Source organism: Triplophysa dalaica, chromosome 23 (genome assembly GCF_015846415.1).
Source record: "Triplophysa dalaica isolate WHDGS20190420 chromosome 23, ASM1584641v1, whole genome shotgun sequence".
In the NCBI taxonomy this organism is placed as follows: Eukaryota; Metazoa; Chordata; class Actinopteri; order Cypriniformes; family Nemacheilidae; genus Triplophysa; species Triplophysa dalaica.
In genome coordinates, this window is record NC_079564.1 from 5,102,808 (window position 1) to 5,123,886 (window position 21,079).

General features: G+C 37.8%; 1 protein-coding gene across 2 annotated transcripts in view; it reads right to left on the reverse strand.

Annotated features, from left to right (window-relative positions):
• Nucleotides 1-21,079, reverse strand: part of LOC130413281 (matrix metalloproteinase-16-like) — a 42,882-nt gene that overhangs the window by 11,179 nt on the left and 10,624 nt on the right. For both annotated transcript variants that reach the window (XM_056738372.1, XM_056738371.1), the window contains 4 exons: nt 20,155-20,277; nt 16,005-16,309; nt 6,090-6,251; nt 3,551-3,768 (listed from right to left, as the gene is read on the reverse strand). In XM_056738372.1, the coding sequence (XP_056594350.1) occupies nt 3,551-3,768; nt 6,090-6,251; nt 16,005-16,309; nt 20,155-20,277 (808 nt within the window). The remainder of the gene's footprint in view (nt 1-3,550; nt 3,769-6,089; nt 6,252-16,004; nt 16,310-20,154; nt 20,278-21,079) is intronic.

Sequence of the window (21,079 nt, forward strand, 5' to 3'; positions counted from 1 at the left end):
AGAGAGCATGCTGAGTGTATGAGGTTCAGCTCAGTTATATGACAGTTGACTGTAACAACCGGCCAATAATAAAGAGAAGGATGCTCATGTGAAGATGGAGGAGTGATGAGATGAAAGAAGCATGAACAGTGTGGTGCTGGAGAGGTTGAGAGTTTGCTGCTGTGAGATCAGGCTCGATTTCTCAATGATACATAGTCTATAGACGACTCACAGGACCTTAAAAACTCTCCTCACACGACTGGACAGAGCAGATCTGTCACTGGACCAAACAGTATTTCTAACTGACAAACTCTACTACCCACATGCATTGACAAAAGCGAGATAGAAGACAGAGGCACAATGACTATATATGAATTTCTATAACATGACTGAGAAAAATGATTAAACTCCTGAAAATTAGTCCTGTTTTACTGATAAACTTTGAAATATCATTTGTGTTTAGACAGCATTTTGTTGTGCAGGCAAAATAATTTAATTTTCCGGGCAAACTATTATTAAAATATTACTCAGTGAAAGTCTTATCAAATCTTCTCTAGAAGTCTCTGAGTCCCCTTTTGGCTGCAGACTTCCCTATGAGCTCCGGCTTAGATGAACCCATACTGCACACAGCAGATTTAACTTTTTGCAAACAGCATAACAGAAGAAGCACAAAGCCAGACACTCACAGAATAAAATTACAACAGCTGTGTGTTAATATAGACGGATAGTTCATTAGAACAGTCGAAGTCCACCAAAAAAACTTATTAGATCTGTATTTCAAACAAAACCTTTGAGTTCAGACACCAGCTGAGCAAATCTAGAAGCTAAATCTGATCATTTCATAAAACTAAAATTACATCATGTTATAATAAAAGGTCTCCAGAGAGGAAGATAAAAGAATGCATTTAAACTAAATTAAAGCTACAAAATTAATCAGCAACCACTTTATTTATAAGATCCAGTGTACAGCAGAATCCTTAGTTTCACATTATCCTTAGTACACTTGAAAACATCAACTGGCTTCACAACTGGAAAAAAAAATACTATATTACTATACTATGTTACTTCAGGTTCATTAACTGTACTGATTCATTGGTACACAACACAACACAACACAAAAACAGAGAACAGCACTGGTCAAATAAAACACACAACCGATATCTTTGATCTGTGTGTTATGAATAAATCTCTTATTAAACTTCCCTGTAGATCATGAATCTCTCCGGTTGTGAGACTGACTGGTTGTGTAGTCAAACACACCATCTCACCCATCATCTTTCAGCCAGTCATATCTCACGTCTGCATCCCTGAGGTGAGAGAGCTGACACAGACGTTTCCACGGAGACACCTTTGAGCGTAGTTAAGACTTTCAGAGATTTACGTTGTGGAAATGCGTTTGTGTTATTGTCTAGCTACGGTCATAGACTACTCCAGTGTAGGGCGGGCGAGCGAGAGAGAGCGTGAGCGAAATGTAACACCGTTCAAGATAGATTTTGTTTTCCCGAAGACATCTGCTGGGAAACGGGGGATTGGAAACCGAGTGACACGATTAGAGCTCGAGTGAAAACCCTCTCTTCAACTGAAATAAATTTAAACGTCGGACAGAATTTGGTTTTTTTTTAAGAATAAAAAAGATGTTTGACGAATGAATCGTATCTATTTTTAAACCTGAAAAATATACACAAAACATTGGCTGGGTGTTGAGTGAAAGCAGAATAAATCTCTGTTCTGGCCCTCAGGGACGTCAGCTACGGTTGTTGTGCTCTAATTCAAAGACACACCGAGTCTCACTCTGTGCACATCTCCTGAAGGCTTGTCCTGTTCTCAGATGAACCATGTCTTGTTGTGTCATTCCAAAAAGGGAAAAAATCATTATCAAGTACCTTCTCTGGATCTGTTCCACATTTGTGGAATGATCTGTCCGCTGCTACAAGATCAGCAGATTCTTAGGACATCTTTAAGAATCGTCTAAATACATCTTTTCCGTCGAAACCAGACCGATTAGTTCAGACTTCTATCTCTTTTCTACTCTCTCTATCCGTAAATAATAAAACCTTAGCTTTGTATACTGTAGTGGGCTATTTGAGTTGGGCTTATTTTTTTTGATGCCCTTATGTTGTGCCAATTGTTTCCATTGTTTACCTCATTTGTAAGTCACTTTGGATAAAAGCATCTGCAAAATTCACTAAATGTGTGATTTAAACAACGGTTAAGGGGGTTTCAACCACTATACCAACATTTCCACAAGTCACTTTCTTTCCCGGTTCATTTTGCACGATACACTTTTGTCGCCATTGTTGTTTTTTTCCATGGCAAACACTTCAGGAATAGGCTACGATATTATAAGCACGACCTTGCTTATGATACATGTACTTTATGTTAAAATACTTTTCTCATGAAAATCTAATAGGAACTGGAATCTATAAATGGCCAAGTCATTTGTAGGTAGATCTTACAGGTTTGTATACACCACAGTTTGCACAGACTGGTGTATATATGAACCGTTACGTATTCTGCCCTGCATCTCGCATTGTATCACAATTAGGACTGAAACATGTGATCTTTCAACACAAATAATAGAAACAATGCATAAATGGATTTGTCATGGATTGTAATATTTAATGGGGTGATTTCATGAAAAACAGACTTTTATCATCTGCAAGCCTTTGAGAAAACGAGCGCTTCAGAAATCGCTCTCGTAGCCTGTTAAGTGTCACCCGTTCCGTATAGGGACACCTAAGTTTGTATCAATATTGTGTATGCAATTTCTAATCGAATCATGACAAACCATGTATCATTGGAAAGGTCGAAGACTCTAGAATACAGATTTATTTGGTGTGAGATCTGTGGTGTTTTTGAGCTGAAACTTCACAGATACATTATGTGGACCCATATGATTTCTATTACATTGTGTGAATCACCCCTTTAAACAAAATGGCATATGGTAAGTTAAAAATGTATGTTTGCACAATAAGGCACCATCTCTATTCTATGAGAATGATAAAGCAGGCGTAAAGAGGCTGGAAATTGTAGGATTGATTTTTCACTGAAATCATCTTTTTGTGTAATTTCCCTATTCAAATAAAGTCATCCTTATCCGTTTTGAGAGGTCTTGAAGGCGTCTTCAAATCTTAATCGGAAACAAAAAATCCTCAAACCTTGTCATCCAAACACTGATTACAAATATTTAGTCCTACGCAGTCTGATATCAAAGTCGCCCTTAGAGCTCACTGATGGAGACTTTCAAGTTCAGCTATCCAAGAAAAGCTCAATTGTACACAGCCCACTTAGAGAACAAAAGAAGAACAGGCACACAGAGGGTGTTCTTTCCTGCGGCCGCCACATGCGTGTTTTCTGTCAGCTGAGACCGCCAGATCTCAGTTAAAGCAAGAGAAATGTTTGAAATGAGCTCTTTACACATAGCGACAGAAGAACCGTGACTCAGAGAGTTGTTGACGCTGAAGAACTTAACCTATTGTTTCAGAAGAATTCTCTTTGTAAAAATCAGCCTTTAAATAATCCAGATAAACTAAATGAAATTCCACAGAAGTATAAGAAACTCTTATCTTACCTTAAACACAAACATCTCTCTTCTCAAGATGGCTAGTGTGTTGAAGTCACCGTCGCAGATGTTTGGTTTAGCGTTCGGGTTCATCGGTTTGTCGCCGGTCGGTATTCGAGGGGGCCGAGTCTGTCTGTCGTGTTTGCGTGGATCGACGGGAGGGTGCGAGCGGGCGGGCGGGACCGTGGGTAGAGGTCTCGTGGGATGAAAAAGTTTATCTGGAGGTCCTGGAGAGAAAATGTCGAACACTTATTTTAGAGTCTTTCAACAGTAACAAGCAGAGACATGAATCTTTCTTCAGTGAATCACAAAAAAATATAATCTGAGTTTGGTTTTGTGTCCATAAAGTACAAGTCAGTTGGGGATAGTGTTATTTGGGTACCAGCATTCCTCAAAATATCTTCTTTCGTGTTCTTCAGAAGAAAGAAAGTCATACAGGTTTGGAATGACATGAAGGAAAATGAATGATAAGAGACTGTGAGAAAGAATCAGTTGACTCATTATAACATAAAAAGCAGATGCCTGACCCACGCTGAACACTTCAAAGTGTTGAACATAGAGCATAGTGTCGGACTCTATGATCCCACAGACGTGATGGCAAGAAAACCTTTATGGATTTGAAAGGACAGGTGATTAAATGAAACAAACGCATTATGTTAGGAATGAATCAGGAGCGCTGCATGGAAGGATTAGAGAGTTATCTATCTAGTGATGTGAGCCGCCTACAAGAGCAGTGAGAAGCTACTGTCTATAATGAAATCTCTTAAAATAGAGCACAGATTACAGCCCTTCAACATTACATAACACAGAGTGAATGAGAGAGAGAGAAAGAGAGAGAGAGAGAGAGAGAGAGAGAGAGCGCGTGATGGATATACAAGGTATGGAAGGGGGAAACCATCCTGAACTACTGATACATTTGATAATGATGCTGCATTGAGAATATCTGAGATCCAAACATAAAAATGTATGTAAATATAAATATATAAGTATATTTAGTATAAATTTCTATAATTTACCATGAATGATAATATAATATTGGAAAAATTGTCCGTAGGGTGTGAGTGCGTGAGTGAATGAGTGAGTGTGTGTGCCCTGCGATGGGTTGGCACTCCATCCAGGGTGTATCCTGCCTTGATGCCCAAAGACTCCTGAGATAGGCGCAGGCTCCCCGTGACCCGAGGTAGTTCGGATAAGCGGTAGAAAATGGATGGATGGATGGATGGATGGATAATATAATATCATAATCAAATAAAAGTAAAAATAAAACTTAAACTACACAATGTTAAATGTTGTATGTAAATGTAAACTTTCATAATGATATTAATATTGGCTGGTATTCAAAACATTTTCAAATCTGCAGTCAGTTTTTTTCGAGAAACATTTTTTTTTTTTTCTCTTTAATTTCGTAATATTGGTATCAATATTACTAATAGTGACTTTCATGGGATACCCGGCATTATGATCAGAATTAAAATAAGTGCTATCGTTCATCCCTAAAAAAATATTGTGCACATGCTACACGGGTCAGGTTCATGACTATCTCCACCCTGTACGGTCTCTATAGGCTCATCCTGTGTTTGTGTGTGTAGAAAGGTGACGCACCCGCTGCGATTAAAGAAGGGTGGGGGGGAAGGAAAACAGATGACCAAAAAACAGAGGTCAACGGGGGTCATGGAACGATGCCCTTCCCAAACGTTCAAGGGGTGGTGTGGCAGAAAAAAATAATTAAGTAGAATGTTTTCTAATGAAAAAGTAAAAAAAAAACGTGGTGCCATGATGCATTATACAACAAAATAAGTAAAGTTCACATACTTTACGTAGTAAGAACTAGTAATAGTATAATATTAATTGTACTATGTAATTACCTAGGACTAACTTGGCCCAATATTTAGTTTATAAACATGTACTTTCCAGTATACTTAAAGCACATAAAAAGAAGATTGAAAGTATACTGTATAATTTTCAGATAAAAGAAGCACATATGAAGAGTTGGGTTCCAAAATGATATAACTCCCTTTTTTTATCTTTCCAAAAATCATGTTTTTTGATGTTTTATTGAGTTAGTTAGCATTATTTTTTTAGTTATGGCTAAAATCAAAACAAACCAACTGCAGTTTAGTTGATTTTAATTAAGTTATCTCATTTGGGAACCAAACTTTTTTATATATAATTATTTAGTCTGAAAATAATACAGTATACTTGAATTTACATTAACAAAAAAAAAATTAATTTACAACACTTGACGTATTGCATTGCTATGCTGTTGCTATAGTAAACTAGTTGGTTTCCAGCGTGTTCCTGACTGGCCCTGATGTTTTGATTGGCCCAGGCCAAAAGAGCCAACCCTCATTTCTTTATATTCTGTTTCTGGACTCGAGACTCTCCTTCAATGTAGGTCAATGCAAAAAATGTTATGTTGTTACATCCGCAAGGTCCAAAAACTCTCAGCGAACGCCGCTAATGATCAGGGACGTGTGAGGAAACGAGGTTCGAATGTTCTGTATGAATGTCGACTGCCCGTAGGCCTGAGACACATAGAAGGTCTTACCATAGATCTTCTGGATGCCCTGCAGATCATCATGTGGCAGTCTGAAGTTCTCTGTGTCCATGTACTGATAGAAGGGGGCCATGATCGCAGTGGGGTCATTGGAGTGCTCCAAGCCTAACGCGTGGCCCAGCTCGTGCACCGCCACCAGGAAGAGATCGTTCCCTGCAGACACAAAAAAAACCTTCAACTAAAGTTGTACTACATCTCTGTGAAATTGAGGAATTAACTTTTTAGCGTATCTATTGTTTACAAAAAATATGGTTACATATCGCTACCATTCGCACCACCAATTTTACATGTACTGTACTTTTTAAATGATGCATACTGTGTTATCCAAGTTGACAATCAGTTTTTAATAGTTTTTTTTGGTTAGATATTTGCAAAACCCAGTGACAAACATAAAGGATGTGTAGTAATAATGATTAACAATATAAAATATCGGGATACAAGGTTTCAGAAAGACAGCAGCAATATCCATAACATAAAAAAATTCCCACAGAAAATTATGTTTTACTCAAGAATATAAAAAATTAAACCGTAAATGCGGTCGCAATAGCTTTCTTGAAACTTGACCTTCTGAAGCGTTGCATACACAACATAAAGATTTAGATTCTAAGGTAACACATATACTTCCAAATAATGTAGCTTGAATGCACCATTATTCGTTTAGATTATTTATTATTTCGATTTAGCATTCATGACATGTAATATAGCAACATGTTTTTTAAAGCATTTATCATATTTCTGAATACACCGAGCAATAAAAACCGAACTATTTGTTTTATGTACTTCAAATCAAGACAGTGTTTATATGTGTGTGCAGTTGTTCTGTGCACATGACATAACCGTCTCTCTCTCCGTTTTCGATCCAAAATAACTCATCCAGAGAAACCACAACCACTGCTGGGAGTTATTAAAGTACAAACCCATCCCCACACACCCCTGCATCAAAACTCCACGCTGAGCGTCTTCCCTCTGTGCTGGAAAACTCCACCCGGCTCGCTCTGGAATGATTCTGAAATGGAACGGTGCAGAAAATGGTGCCGCTGGCGGTTAGCCAATCACGACAGACGTCATGTGTCTGTAACCAAGGACCACAGAGGACAGTACGCCCATACGGGCCACATCAGCAGCCCTCTTCGGTTGTTGCTTCTCACAGTGACTCACTTTTTCGGCTGACAGCGTTTTTTTCACAGTGCGCAGATAAGGAAGACGCATTTTTATTCATTCACCTCGTGTTTTATATAAACCGCCCGGTGTGGGAGACGGAGATCAGATGGCATGTTTTGCATTCCTGGATATTTCAGTCTATTTCGGCTCTCCCGGGAGGAATCGCCTGCATCAAAGCTGGCAACTACGGACCGTTCCAAAAAACGCAACTGATCAAATGCTAACGAATGAACGAACCACGTGAGAGCTCTGATATCAGAGAAAATGATCAGCTTGGTAGAATACTAGAAGGAAAATATAGTGTACACTTAGAAAATGGAAGCAATAATAAGAATTTAGGAGTGGCGTGGGAGTGGGACAAAAAAAATAGAGAGAAGAACTGCAATAACACTTTGTAGTATGCTAGAAAGTAGGCGACTGTCTGAAATAATAGGTGTTCGCTCATCCTGCACTCTTTGGTCCATGGACACAAATGACAACTCAAATGATCATGTCTTGACGTCCGCCAAACTTTATTTAACGTCTTTTTGACAATTTTGAATCAAAAAGGCTGAAAACCCTCAGAAAGAGGGATCTGAGTCAGAATATCACAGAGACTTTGAAACGGCCTCTTTTGACGTGGGCCAGCAGTGCCACGTAGACACCTCATAGCAACACTTTAGCAAAAAAGATCATATCAGCTAATCTGAGCTGAGGGCCAGCACCGCACGTCTCCTGAGATGCTCTGTAGAAGTTCACACGAGAACAGCGGCATCTGAACGTCACAGCTCTTACATAAGAACCTGAGTAATTAGGCAGACAGCCGAGAGGCAAGTTCACAAAAAAATATGAAACAAAAATGGGAAACAGACATAAAACGAATTCAAGTTTTTCAAATTTAAGAAGCATAGCAGAAACTTTATAATGGCAGGAAGACGAATATATCGTACACAATATCCAGTTCTTTAAATGGCTTTAAAATGCATGTCGATGCTAAACTTTCCTAAAACTTAACTCAATTGACCTTTCTGAATCAGAGGTGCTGACGAAAGACACTGTGATGTCACTGTAAGCCAGCACAACAATCAGCGTTCTGAGTCTAAGACACTGTTTTCTGCATTATAGATTTCTGTCTAAATGCATTTATTCCGCCTCTGTTCGTGGCATGACTCAGACAATCTAAAAGCTGAATATGGGTTGAGGCGAGATGATAAAGACTGTGATGTTGCTAGATGCAATAAATGTGAGCAGGTAATACTTTGTTTTGGCAAGAGTTATATAATATAATTTATTTGAGAGTTATTACAGTTCTGCCGGACGCTGAAATGATCTCATCATTCCCCAGGCTACTGACAAGATATTTCTTTTCTTTTTGCCTTAAAATGACAAAAATAACCATTTATATAATTATTAAGACAATAATCTTTAAGAGGAATCGAAAACAAATAAAGTTCCTTATGATTCTTTTAAAGAGCTAATTCACACAAAAAGAAAAAATTGTCATTATTTATTTGCCCTCGTGACATTCAAAACCTGACATGACATGTCATTGAGTAAATTATGATTTTTTTCATTTTTTGATGAACTATCCCTTTACGCCTACCGGGTTGTAATACTACGGTACACCAAACAAGTACTAAATGATTACTATATTTATGAACTTCAAAAATACCATGTTTCTACCATAGTACTCCGTCTGAAAAAATTGGCAGTATCTTGCCCAAAATAACACAAATCATTCAATGAAACACTTTAGTTGATGTGTCTTATGATTATATATTAGATGGTCCACATCATGCCTACACGGCCTCGCACACTCAGAGCTCCAGAGACCCGACTCTGATTACAAATGACAGAGCTGATGTAGTATCCGCTTAATTCCAAACACGAGACAGGAAATGTCTAAGTGGATCATCCAACACCGCTGGAAATGACTGACAAGCCTTCCTGCAGTTCACTGTGTGGATATTACTCATAAAAGAGAACAGATGAAGTAAGATCTTTGATGAACTTTCAAAGATTCATCAGCTTGTAAAGGATATGACATCACAAGTTATTCTCAGGGGAAAAAAACATTCTGTCAGGAAGACGTGTGTGAGGATGTTGTTGACACAGGCTTTTTTAAAAGAATAGCAATAAACCAACAACAACTAAACACAAGTCAGGATACCTTGAGACGAGTCACACCAATCTAATATCCCAGACAGATTTCCTCTTTGCAGTAGACAAACCTCCTGTTCAGATGAAGACTGACTACATGCTACATCTTGACCAGAAATACACGGGTACCATGTGATAAGAACTGTCTATTAGCCCCTGCCATTACCAGAACCCCAGTTTTATGCTAATGTGCCATTTTTAATTGCTTATTACATTTCTGTGTTCAACATCCCGCTAGCACAAGTCATTACACCCCGCAAGGAAGCCCTACATATAGACCATGTCAATGTTATTCTCTGCTAACATATCCCATTAATAGGCCCTGCTAGCTCTACATCCTGCTAACACAACCCATGGCAACCTGCTAGCTTGCCCAAAAAACAGAACCTTACTGGCTCTACGGTTAACAAAGCAGAAAGATAAATACAGCAGCACCTAAAACAGCAGGACTGGTTGTTAAAGTCCAAGCAGCTCTTTTGCGTAACATGGAAGTGAATGGGGACTGGAGCCGTAAAGCTTCAAAATGATGATAAAAAACAAAGAAGATATTTAAAATAATGGAAAATTAAGCTTTACTTTGAAATTGGCATTGAATGCATGACAGCCACTTTTATGACCCTTTAATGGTCGTTTGTTGTCATCTCGAAGCTTGGCAGCCCCAGTCCCCATTCACTTCCATTATATGACAGAACGGCGGTTCAGTAAATAAAGACTAATTTTCACTGTTGTACATCTATCAATAGAATCCATGCTAATTAGAAACATTATTAGTCTTCATTTCAGCAAGTGTGGTAATAGAAAACATTAATGCTGGGAAAAAATTACGCTTTGGATCAAAAAACGGAGAAAGAGGGCAAGAGTGAAATATAGCGAGAGGGAGTCCTCGCGTTCCTGGCGTTCTTCTGTTACCCGCGAATGATTCCAGGAGAGATCAGATTCAGGTTCACTCATCGGTGTGAAAAAAATGATCTAGTGCCTGTGAACAGATGAGGCATTGTGGAGAGACCAGCTGTTCCGTCATCTACGGCTCTCTGTCCTAAATCGCCTCTTCTCCTGTCCCAGCTCTCCTGTCCTAAACCTTTTTATCATATTTTATAAGAAAAATTATCAAATCAGATAAACTTGGTCTGGCCCCGAAACCTTTTGTAGTCCCGACCGACATCCCATGAAATAACTACAAAACCAAGCCAATTTAATTAAAGAAATGAAACCTCTTAACCCGAGTCAAACCCGTGCCGTGAATAAAAACAGGCTGGTGCTGAGTCCGGAGAAAGTGACTTTAAGAGAGCCGAGATTAAGGACAGTATTTAACACACACGCATGGGTCAAGCTATCCCGGCCTTACGTCCCTCTGTTGTGTGAGGCAAATCTTGAATGGAAAGAGTGGTTTGAGAGAAAGCGAGAGAAAAAGAGAGTGAGGGAGGCAGGCTGTGCTGGCGGAAAGCACTTCTGCTGCCCACATGGAATGCTAATGCTTCAGTCGGTGGGTGAGAGCCTATTTTGAGAGCAGACCTGGTGTGTACCAGCATGAATCGCTCTCCTTACACATAGAGGATATGGATCGTACAGCACTGGGTCTGCAGGCCGTTAAAACCACTACAAACTATAAACAACATAACACTTATTGATTTTTCATACACGGTTTAGTTGGAAACTTTGTTGGGCATACTGTATAAAATAAGGATGCAGGGATTATAATTCTGACACACTAGAAAAAAACAATAGAAACCCAACAGAAACCATCACAGAAATTCTATTGGTTTCCTATATGAACCACTAGCTTTTACCTTTAAACCGTCACCAATTTCCTTTTGTTTTGTGTTTTAGACATTATTTCAATAGAATTACCGTGCCAGATAACATTCCTCTAATAGGATCCATTACATAGACACCATTATAGTTTCCATTATAACCAATCACTTCATTAACATTTCTATTGTCTTTCGCGCACGGTTACTAAGCCATGCTTCATTTTGTTCAGTCTGTGGTGTAAAAGGCACATTACCAATTAAAGAAAAAACACTTAAGCAGAAAAAGCAAAGTATCTGAAAATTTGGTCCCAAATTTTAACCAATTTCAGTCGTAATCCACTGTATAAATATTTTTGGGGTATTATTTGTCACAGTTTACTTTATTCTGCTATCCTCACTTACATAAATAAACTACATTGTCCTACTACAACTAATACAAATATAACAAATTACACCTGGTGTGGTAAAATGAAATGACCAACTATCTATAGCGCAAACATTAGATGAAATATAATATAAGGTCCAATATTTTGTGTAATAAATCTCCATAAAATGGAAGGAAGGAGTCGGGAACCGGAAGACATTCAAAACATTTAATAAAGTAATATAACAGCCGGCGGCCCCTCACGGACGACCGCCAGCGAACAAAACATAAATATAAATACAAACATAACACAAGTTCGGGCCCGGTCCTCTCTCAACGACGGTCCGGTCGCTCGTTCCTTTTATATGCTCCCTATCTCCTACGTGATTCGAGCCCGGTCTGCGCACAGCTGGCGCTAATTCACAATTACTCACCGGACTCGAACCACGGTCTCGCCCCGCCTACTCTACTACATATTGATTGGATCATAGATGTTAGTCTACAGTTATTGGTTGGTTTTGTTTTAATTAGGTTTTTAAATTAGGTAAATACAGCAAAAAGACATTTCAAACATATAAAATAGCTCATATATTTTGTTGAAAGATTATAAAAGCAATGCACCAGTGAATCACGTACCATAAAAAAAAAAATTGATTTCTTGTATTTACTGCACAGCTTTAAAGTATTATGACGTCATATTATCACGATATTTATTGTCATTAAAATAAAGAAATGATGCATCACCCCCTGTTTACATAATAATGTTTTTTGTGACACTTATCAACAATACACGCAGAAAAACACACCTCACTTTTGTTTGTTGACATCCAACTGGCCCATCTAGAGATACAATTTATAACAGTCCCGCTTCCTGCAGTTAAAAAACATTCGTTTTATTGACCTCATCTTGCCAGAAATTCGCTTCCAAGACAGCTTGTACTCTGCATAGTCTCTGATGTTCCCGTCCTTCCAGGATCGTTCTCTTTACACCTTCTTTCTCCTCCTCAAGTCAATCTAACATGAACAAAAATCCGACTGGCTCTCGTGGACGGCCCAACAAGCGTGACTAAACTTTTTCATCGTATACGTAGTTGAGATCGTTCAATTATTCAAGCGATTCTGATTCATGAGACATTCTGGCCGTTCCTCTCACTCCTGATTGTTTTTATAACCCTGCGAACCCCGTCTCACCCTGATTTGGGTGAGGGAGAGAAAATATCGCTCTGGAATTTTAATTTCCTGCATGAATGCAGCCACATGAACGTTTCATATTTTTCACTGTAGTTGATGTTATCGCATCAACTTTAAGGCGCGAAAAAATCTGGGATCTGTCGGAATCCATCATTCTCCCCTGGGGACATTTTGGTTGAAATAAAACAATGGCTGCATATCTTGCTTTAGGAGTTTAATCTTTAAGTAGAGTGCCTGGCTGTTACGGTCGTATTGCAGCCAAAAATGATCGTTTTTCTTATTTGCTTAAGAAGGCAGACATAAATTGGATGGTGGGCGTGTTAGATAAAACAAGATTTGTAAATTTTTTGAAGGAAAATTAACTAGTGTGTGCCGTACCGAAGGTATAGTAGGTGGTTGCCAGGACGTTGCTACAGCGTTGCTATAACGTGTTTTGTTTGCTTATTGGCCAGCATTTCGGATTTGCTTAACGCGTAACTTTTTAAGTGGCTTATTCGTTTAAATTGTTGAATGCTGTAGTTGTACACGCAAAAAAAAAACTTTTTATAGCTCTATCCTGTGTATTTTACCTTTATCATCACAGACAATCTGTTTTTCTCTTAGCCTCGAATGAGAACAGGAGATTGCTCCTGGTGTGAGGTCTAACCACTCTCCTTCACACACACACTTCTATGGCCCAATAATGTTCTTCTGAAGGAGATATAAGCAGAATGTGAAAACAAGGTGAGAATTTTAAAACAGAGTCGAGCGACAAATAAATACACTTCAATGAGTCATTTGTCCTGCTAACCCAGAGCTGTGCCCGCCTTTTTATGCTCCCAGAATCCCTGTCACTTCCTCTTTAACACACAACTCTCCTGACCTACTTACAGCCCAACTCACTTTCATGTCACAGAGACTGAGGGCAGGAAGTTAAACAGGATGTCCAAAGCCAGACGGTGGAAGTGTCGGCTCATGTGAGGGTGAACGCAATGGCCTCGAGAGCTGGAATCCCCCACTGCACGTCAACAGAACGACAGCGCCCGGCAGTGTAGTGACAGGATTGTTTCTAAGATAATAGTGCAATAATTTAAAGCCAAAATCATTAAAAAGTATTTCTGTATTAAAAAATATATATGTGTACACATTTTCAATTCTGACACTCTAAGCCTTGAGATGACTGTCGAAAAATGACGGACAAGAATTCCCCCTACATCTCTAGCTTACTATAGTACAGTATTTTTTATGCGGGTAGCCAGGTTGTTTTTTCATTGTGATTCAAGATAACATTTGTCACAGGCACAGTTATATACATATCAAGAGTTCTTTTTTTTTTTAAATCATGTTTTTTATTGTGCATTCCAAGTAATATCCTAAACTCTGCAGTTGGGTTGTTTTGATTAAGTAATAGTAACTCAAAAAATAAAGCTAACTGATACAATAAAACACATCATACCATAATAAGAACATAATAAAAAAACATTTATCTGTTTTTGCAAATAAAGTCACTTTTTAAAGAGAGAAATAATACCTACAAGATAAGCTGTATAACAGCCAAATAGGTTGTTTGCACATGACGTCACAGCACTGCGCAAAGTTGAGATGGAGGGCAGCAATTGATTTTGTCCATAGGAATTTAATATAACAAAATCAAAAACCTTTGTTTTGCTTCGTTTTTTACTATTCAATTCGATCAAACCATGAAATGTGTTTTTATTGTGTAGCAAAAGTTGACGTTCAGGAAGGGATAAAATGGAGAATTGACTTGGAAACAGAGATAAAAAAAGTTGTAAATCTGAATCTGCTCAAGAACCTTGTCATGAACACTAGCTGCAAAGATCGAGTCCTGATTAAATTAATAAAGTGATAAATCTTGCATTAAAGTCCCCAGTAAGCGATAGTTTTTACATAGTATTCTGGCACATTTCCGAGTGAAAAGGAATTTCAAAGTCGAAAATAAGTGGGCGTGGTTTACGTTTTTAACTGCAAATTGATTGGATGTTTAAAAACTGCTGTTGCGTGGTTTTGAAATGAAACTGGCTGCAGACTGACAGATGAAGGGAAGGAGTTAAGGGATGCTCCGCCCAAGACGTCTAGTTTACGTCATTTCAGGGCGGAAGTGTATTTTCAGATTTTAACTGAAGATTATGAAGGTACATGAATTTTAAAAAGAAAATGACCCACATTGATAAGCTATTTACTATAAACGCTGCAATATTTCAGGGAAAAAAAGAATTGTCATTTTTCATTTCACTAGGACTTTAAGCATTTCTCCCCCATTAAGTCCATTATAATGAAACAGCTTAACGTACCAAAACAACGACCGCTTAAAACCAAATTTCTTTTAAACCTTAATTGTAATAAACACTAGCTACTGTAAAAAGAAAAGACACTTATTAAAGAGATAAGAACAGTCTCAACTTAAGCTTCTTCTTTAAGTCAAAGTTCTTCATAGAAGTTCATTATAAAGAAACCACATAACGTGGTTTTCCGTGGTATTTTGACATGGTAAATTAAACTGTTTCCTTATAATGGACTTCAATGGGGAAGAATGCTTAACGCAAGATTTTTCACTTTATCCATTTAATAAGGGCTTGTTCAGAAATGTGGGCTAACCTGGTTGTTGTTCAGGTTAAACGTATGTACCCTGAGTTTGTGATTGTGAATTCCAATGGAGGAAAATCACTTACTGCCCTCCAGCCGCGTGTCATAAAACCATGTGATTCCAAACAACCTATTAAAAGTGTGAGAAGCAATAAATGGAGTGAGATCTGGTGGAGGAGTGAAGCAGGGACAGATAGAGGGCATTGAGATGAGGTGGAGGATAGGAAAGATATAGTGACATGATAGAGGTGGAGAGCTGTGGGCTTTTTTATATTGTCAACTGAACTGATTCCTGTAGAAGGATTAATGGCAGTTTGCTCCGCCCACACCATATATTCTGAGCAAATCATACTTTCGGAAACACCCCCGACTGAGAATTTATAGTATCAGAGACAATCCAACCTCAGAGCTAAAGTCTGCTGACCTGTTGCTTAAGCTGGCCTACGAACTCCCACATTTACATTCAATTTAGTCATTTAGCCATCCTTTAATCCAAAGGAACATCGCAAGCAATTCAGACTTCAAACCACAAACAAAAAACCTTTATTTTGCTTTTACATGCCAAGGAGTGAGCAAATCTAAAACCAGTAAAATCCACATTACGATATAGTACACTTGCATTAAGGTGCTAGAAGAAAATACACAACAAGCAACCGGTAGCATCTTTAAGATGATTCACCAACATGAACAGTGACTGATATAAACCTGTTTACATACCGTCATGGTTAGGATTCCCCAACGTCCACGGCTCATCCGAATCAAAATGTGTGTCTCCTCCGATCCCCGGGCCGGGGAAGTACGCATGTGCAAGAAAACCCCCTTCTCCATCGAAGGGTGAGCTGTCGCCATGGAAACCTGAGGCGAAAATGATAGTAATATCCACGTCTTTCTTGTTGCGCTCCAGGTCACTGTAGGGAACGGCCTCGAACCGCAGCGGCGTGACACTCTGCCACACATCGAACGCCCGGCGGATGGCGTTGTGGGTCTCTTCAGCACCCACTTTAGGCGTAGTGTTTTTTATGCTGGAAAGAGTAAACGACGGCAGTTAAAATAGGAGAACTGAAGATACTTTTAGACAGGTGTCAAAACATATTTTTTTCTATATGTTGGTTGAAACCACCTAGGTTTGGAACACCACCCACCCCATAAAATGTCAATGAAAGAAAGAAACAGCATCTTCTTCCTCTGCTTGAGGTTATACAGATGTTGGACAAGGACTGGGATTTATTGGATGGGATTTATTTTCCTATTAGGATTTGACAATCAAACACCACAGAAGTCGCCTGATGTGGCCAGTCTTTAAACCTTAAAAGATTTCATAAATGTTTAAAACACATTTTAAAAGGGATTTTTTAATAAAAGTGACCTTTTCATTTTGCCTCTGGTGCCTACAGTAATGAAGCAATGCTGTCTCTAAAGGGAAAGTTTACCCCAAAATAAAACTTCTCTCATTTATTCATCCTGTATATAAAATCTGTTCATGACTCTTTCTTCTGTGAAACACAACAAAAAAATTGTGTCCATAATAAGGTCAATATGGGACAATGCTGTTTGATTAACAATGTTCTTCAAAATATCTTATTTTGTATTTCGCGGTCAAAAGAAAGTTTGAAATGACAGAAGGGTATGCATAAACTTTAGAGAACAGAACGCCATTAGTGAATAGTTACATAAACAAAATATTTGGGCATTTTGACACTTTGTATTATAGTATTACGTATTGTCAATGGTCATTTAAGGGATGTTTTCTTTTTATTTGCCTTTTGTGTTAATGCCTAGTATAATGGCTGTGAAATTACTTTCAAGTAACAATACAACACCTGTCTTCTCAAATGTGATGAGGAATTTAGATTAAATATTTACAAGAAATAGTATCTCATTGGAACCTTAGCTCTCTCTGTCCATGTGGTGTGTGATAAGGTTTGGATATCCTTCACAGACAGTTGTTCTGTCTATTTCCTGCAAACTATTCGATCAACATCTGGCTTCTCCTATTGTATTTTCTTCTCGCTCTCAGTTGCAGTACATCGAAATCATCATCCTGTCTGTGAACTTTCTTATTTTCCTCGTCTTAGATATTCATCACAGCTGCCATGCAGACAGCTTGTTAGAGTGTGAGGTGTCCTACAAACCTTTCAACACCTTTCTGAGTCGCTGCTTCTGCTAGATACTAGCGTGACTCTTTAGATGTTAGGAAATCATTAAATAATGAATATATTTACATCACGTTTGGATACCAAGCAGCATTTGGTTGGCAGGGTGTGATTTTTAGAATGAGATGGAATAAAATCTTTATAATTTGAGACAAGAGAGTGGAATTTTTATTTTAAATAATATAAATTATGTCAGAGATACAAATGCCTTCATACACACGTGTCCATGCAATCCAATAATATCAACAACAATAATATTTATTTACAAATTACAGATCCTTGCTACAGTTCTGCTTAGTGATAGATGGTCATATTACCGATATATCGGCCGATATTTGGCTAATGCCGATATATGTTTTACAAATTGGCTATAATTTTTTCTGTTTGGGTGCCATACATCACATTAGCATTTTATTCATAAAAATGCCACTAAGATGTAAAGCAGGCATTTGCCACTTAGAATGTAATATGACCATCCTAAAGAGGTTGTGTAAGGTGGATGAGATAAAAAAAATATGGTAAGTATCAATTATACGTTTAAATTGCTATATTTTATTCATATTAACCAAATTTGCTGTATTTCTGTATCTCATTTACTCATTCAATCGCATTTGTGTTATATCAGACTCTTTTCAGCCAAACCGGTATTAGCCTTTAAACACATATCGGTCGACCACTAGTTCTGCTCCAGTTATTGGTTGTTATTTAGAGAAAGTGTGTTTGAAACTTTCATTTTCCAAATCATTTGAGACATTACCAGGTTGGCTTCGACAAAACCAAGATCTATTACCATGCTCATTCAAACACTGAAGCATTCTATGTGCTTTCCAAACCCATTTAAAAACAAAACCCGGCATCTGCCCTTTAAACTCTGAATACACAACACATCACTTGTTTTATACGCTCTCAGCTGCCATTATTGAATCAATGTCAGTTACGTGAATGAGCGTGTGAGTGTCTGTGGTTATGAGGACACAGACGTCTTTGAGACCAGGTTAATTACATACTCTCAACAGCCCAGAATAACACACACATACACTGTTGGTGGTTGATATAGCAGGGGATATAGGATCACTGTGTGAATGTGTTCACATGGTATAATCCAGGGTTAGGGGAAGGTGAAAGGTGGAACAGTCCGGATCACTTGAAGAGAGCAGGCAGTGCTGTGGGAACATCTGCCCACCCATCTGCTGTGCCTGACTACACACACAGAGCACACGCACACACTCCTGCTTAAAGCCAACAGGCTGCATTCCATTACATAATCATTCTTTCTCTCTCTCTCTCTCTCACTCTCTCTCATGGCTGACCACTGCTTAATCAATTATAATTGAAAATAATTACTAATTCATGGCATTTTCACTGTCAAATATTTCAGATATATTGCATAATGACCGCTAAAATGAATGTTGTCGGTTGTCCCTGGCAACCACTGTCTATCATCCCTCCATCACTTTTTAAACAACAAAATCAAACCAATATGTCATGTCTATAATTATAAATTTGTTATGTTGCTGTTAAAAAGATTAATAGTGAACCGTCAGTCTCTGTTGACAAAATTTGACATGCTGTCCGTTATCAAAGAAAATAATAAAATCTTGTCCATCAGTTGAGAAAATCTAATGAAAAAGCACTTTTAAAAGCACAATTAATTCACTTACATTTAAAGAGTTACAAGCAAACAGTTGGAGGGAAGCAGAAGTGTGAATATTGTATTTCTATTGTGCTACCATGAATTATTCAGTAAAAAAGGTAGTATAGGATCAATCGGATGATACTTTAAAGTGGGACTACTTTTTTGGGTGGAAGAACCCAGCATTGGGTCAAAAAGAGACAAACCCAACGGTTGGGTTAAAATGGTTTCTGTATTATCTCTGTTCAAAGAGATAATACAGAGAGGAGAAATATAGATATACAGTAAAAACAGAAAGATAAGTAATACTAGTCTTAAAAAAAGGTGCTTCTAAAGGTTCTTCGATGGCATAGAAAAACCTTTTTGTTCCATAAAGAACCTTTAACATCTTAGATTATAAAAAGTAAGAAAGAGATGTTTCTTTAAAGAACCTTTGACTAAATGGTTCTTTCTGAAACCAAAAATGGTTCTTCTATGGCATCGACGTGAAGAACCTTTTAAGCCCATTTATTTTTTAAGAGTGTACCACTAGACTAAATATTTTATGTGGTTATCATTTGCATCTAAAATAGATCAGTGTAAGCTGCAGGTGAAAGAAACAGTTTATTTATTGTATTTTCTCCCCTAACCTGTTATATTTATTTCCTGCACAAGCACTTTAAAATCATTCCAATAAAGCTCTGTTGACTTTTACACACAGGGTGAGAAAGGGTCCTGCCGGGAGAGAGAGATGGATGGAGTATTTGAGTCTTGATGAGCAATAAAATACAGTATAACACGACAAGGCCCAAAAACAAGTCCAATTTACTTAAATGTAAATTAAATGTTGTTTGCTTAAAGAACACGTCATCATTTTCATTTCATCTTAGCATAAACTCACTAAATTTGTTTAGACAAATGCCTAAAAGCAACACAAAACATAAAGATTACACTTCATGTGAGAGTTTTTCTTAAAAACAATTTTCAATATGTTATGTAAGTGTTCTTGTCATATAAATTGGTCTTATTTATGGAATAAATCTTATACACCTGCTCAAATATGTTTCATAACACACACACACGGAAAGTTGATGTGGCTTACCTGTATGTGATATGTTTATGTTGCCACTTTTGCCCTGTGAGGGCGTAACGTCTTTTTCGGACGCTAAATTTTGAGGGACCACCGAACTGGTCAGGCACCCCACACCTCGGCTTTTTCATCCAGCTGGGAGAGAAAGTAACAATCTCATTAACAACGCACTCGGTCACATTCACAACACACAATTTTATACATTTTGGACTAAAATGTTCCTTTATTAACTCCTACTGGATTCGGGATTTACATGATCAACATCAAGAAGTATCTGTACATATTGTATAATTAATAGCTTTATTTATTTACTATTCCTAAGCAAATCTAAATCTAAATATTAACTTGTTTTGAAGTTCACCCATGAAGCAACAATAAAACAATTGTTGTCAAAGAATAATTATGAATAAAGTTTGCAAATAGATTCGTCTTGTTGTCATTGAAAAACGTATTTATGAACAATTTATGCTTCAAACAAGAAAGCTGTTGTTTGCAAATGTGTTAAAAAAACTTTTCCTTTTTAAAGTTCATCCCATGGACATTTAAATATTTTAACAGGACCCACAAAAGAAATATGAATAAAAAACTATATTTTCATTTGTTTGATAGCATGTGTTATACTTATAGTATATACGCGTTTGTATGCAAGACGCTGTTAAACATCAAAGCTTTGCTCACCCTTACAAATAATACTGTGGGAGTGGTATTAAAAAGAATTGCTATGATATTTCCATGGTACTTCAAAGAAAAGCATAATCATGCCAAAGTACATTTTGTAAGGGTACCCTGGGCAATTAACTTGCTATCTTAATGACAACATCTTCAAATACAGCTCATACAGAGACACAGAAAGAAAAAGGAAGGATAACTTTGAAAGAGAGAAAGCGAGAGAGAGAGAGAGAGAGAGAGAGAGAGAGGTTTGAAGGCAAAGCACAAA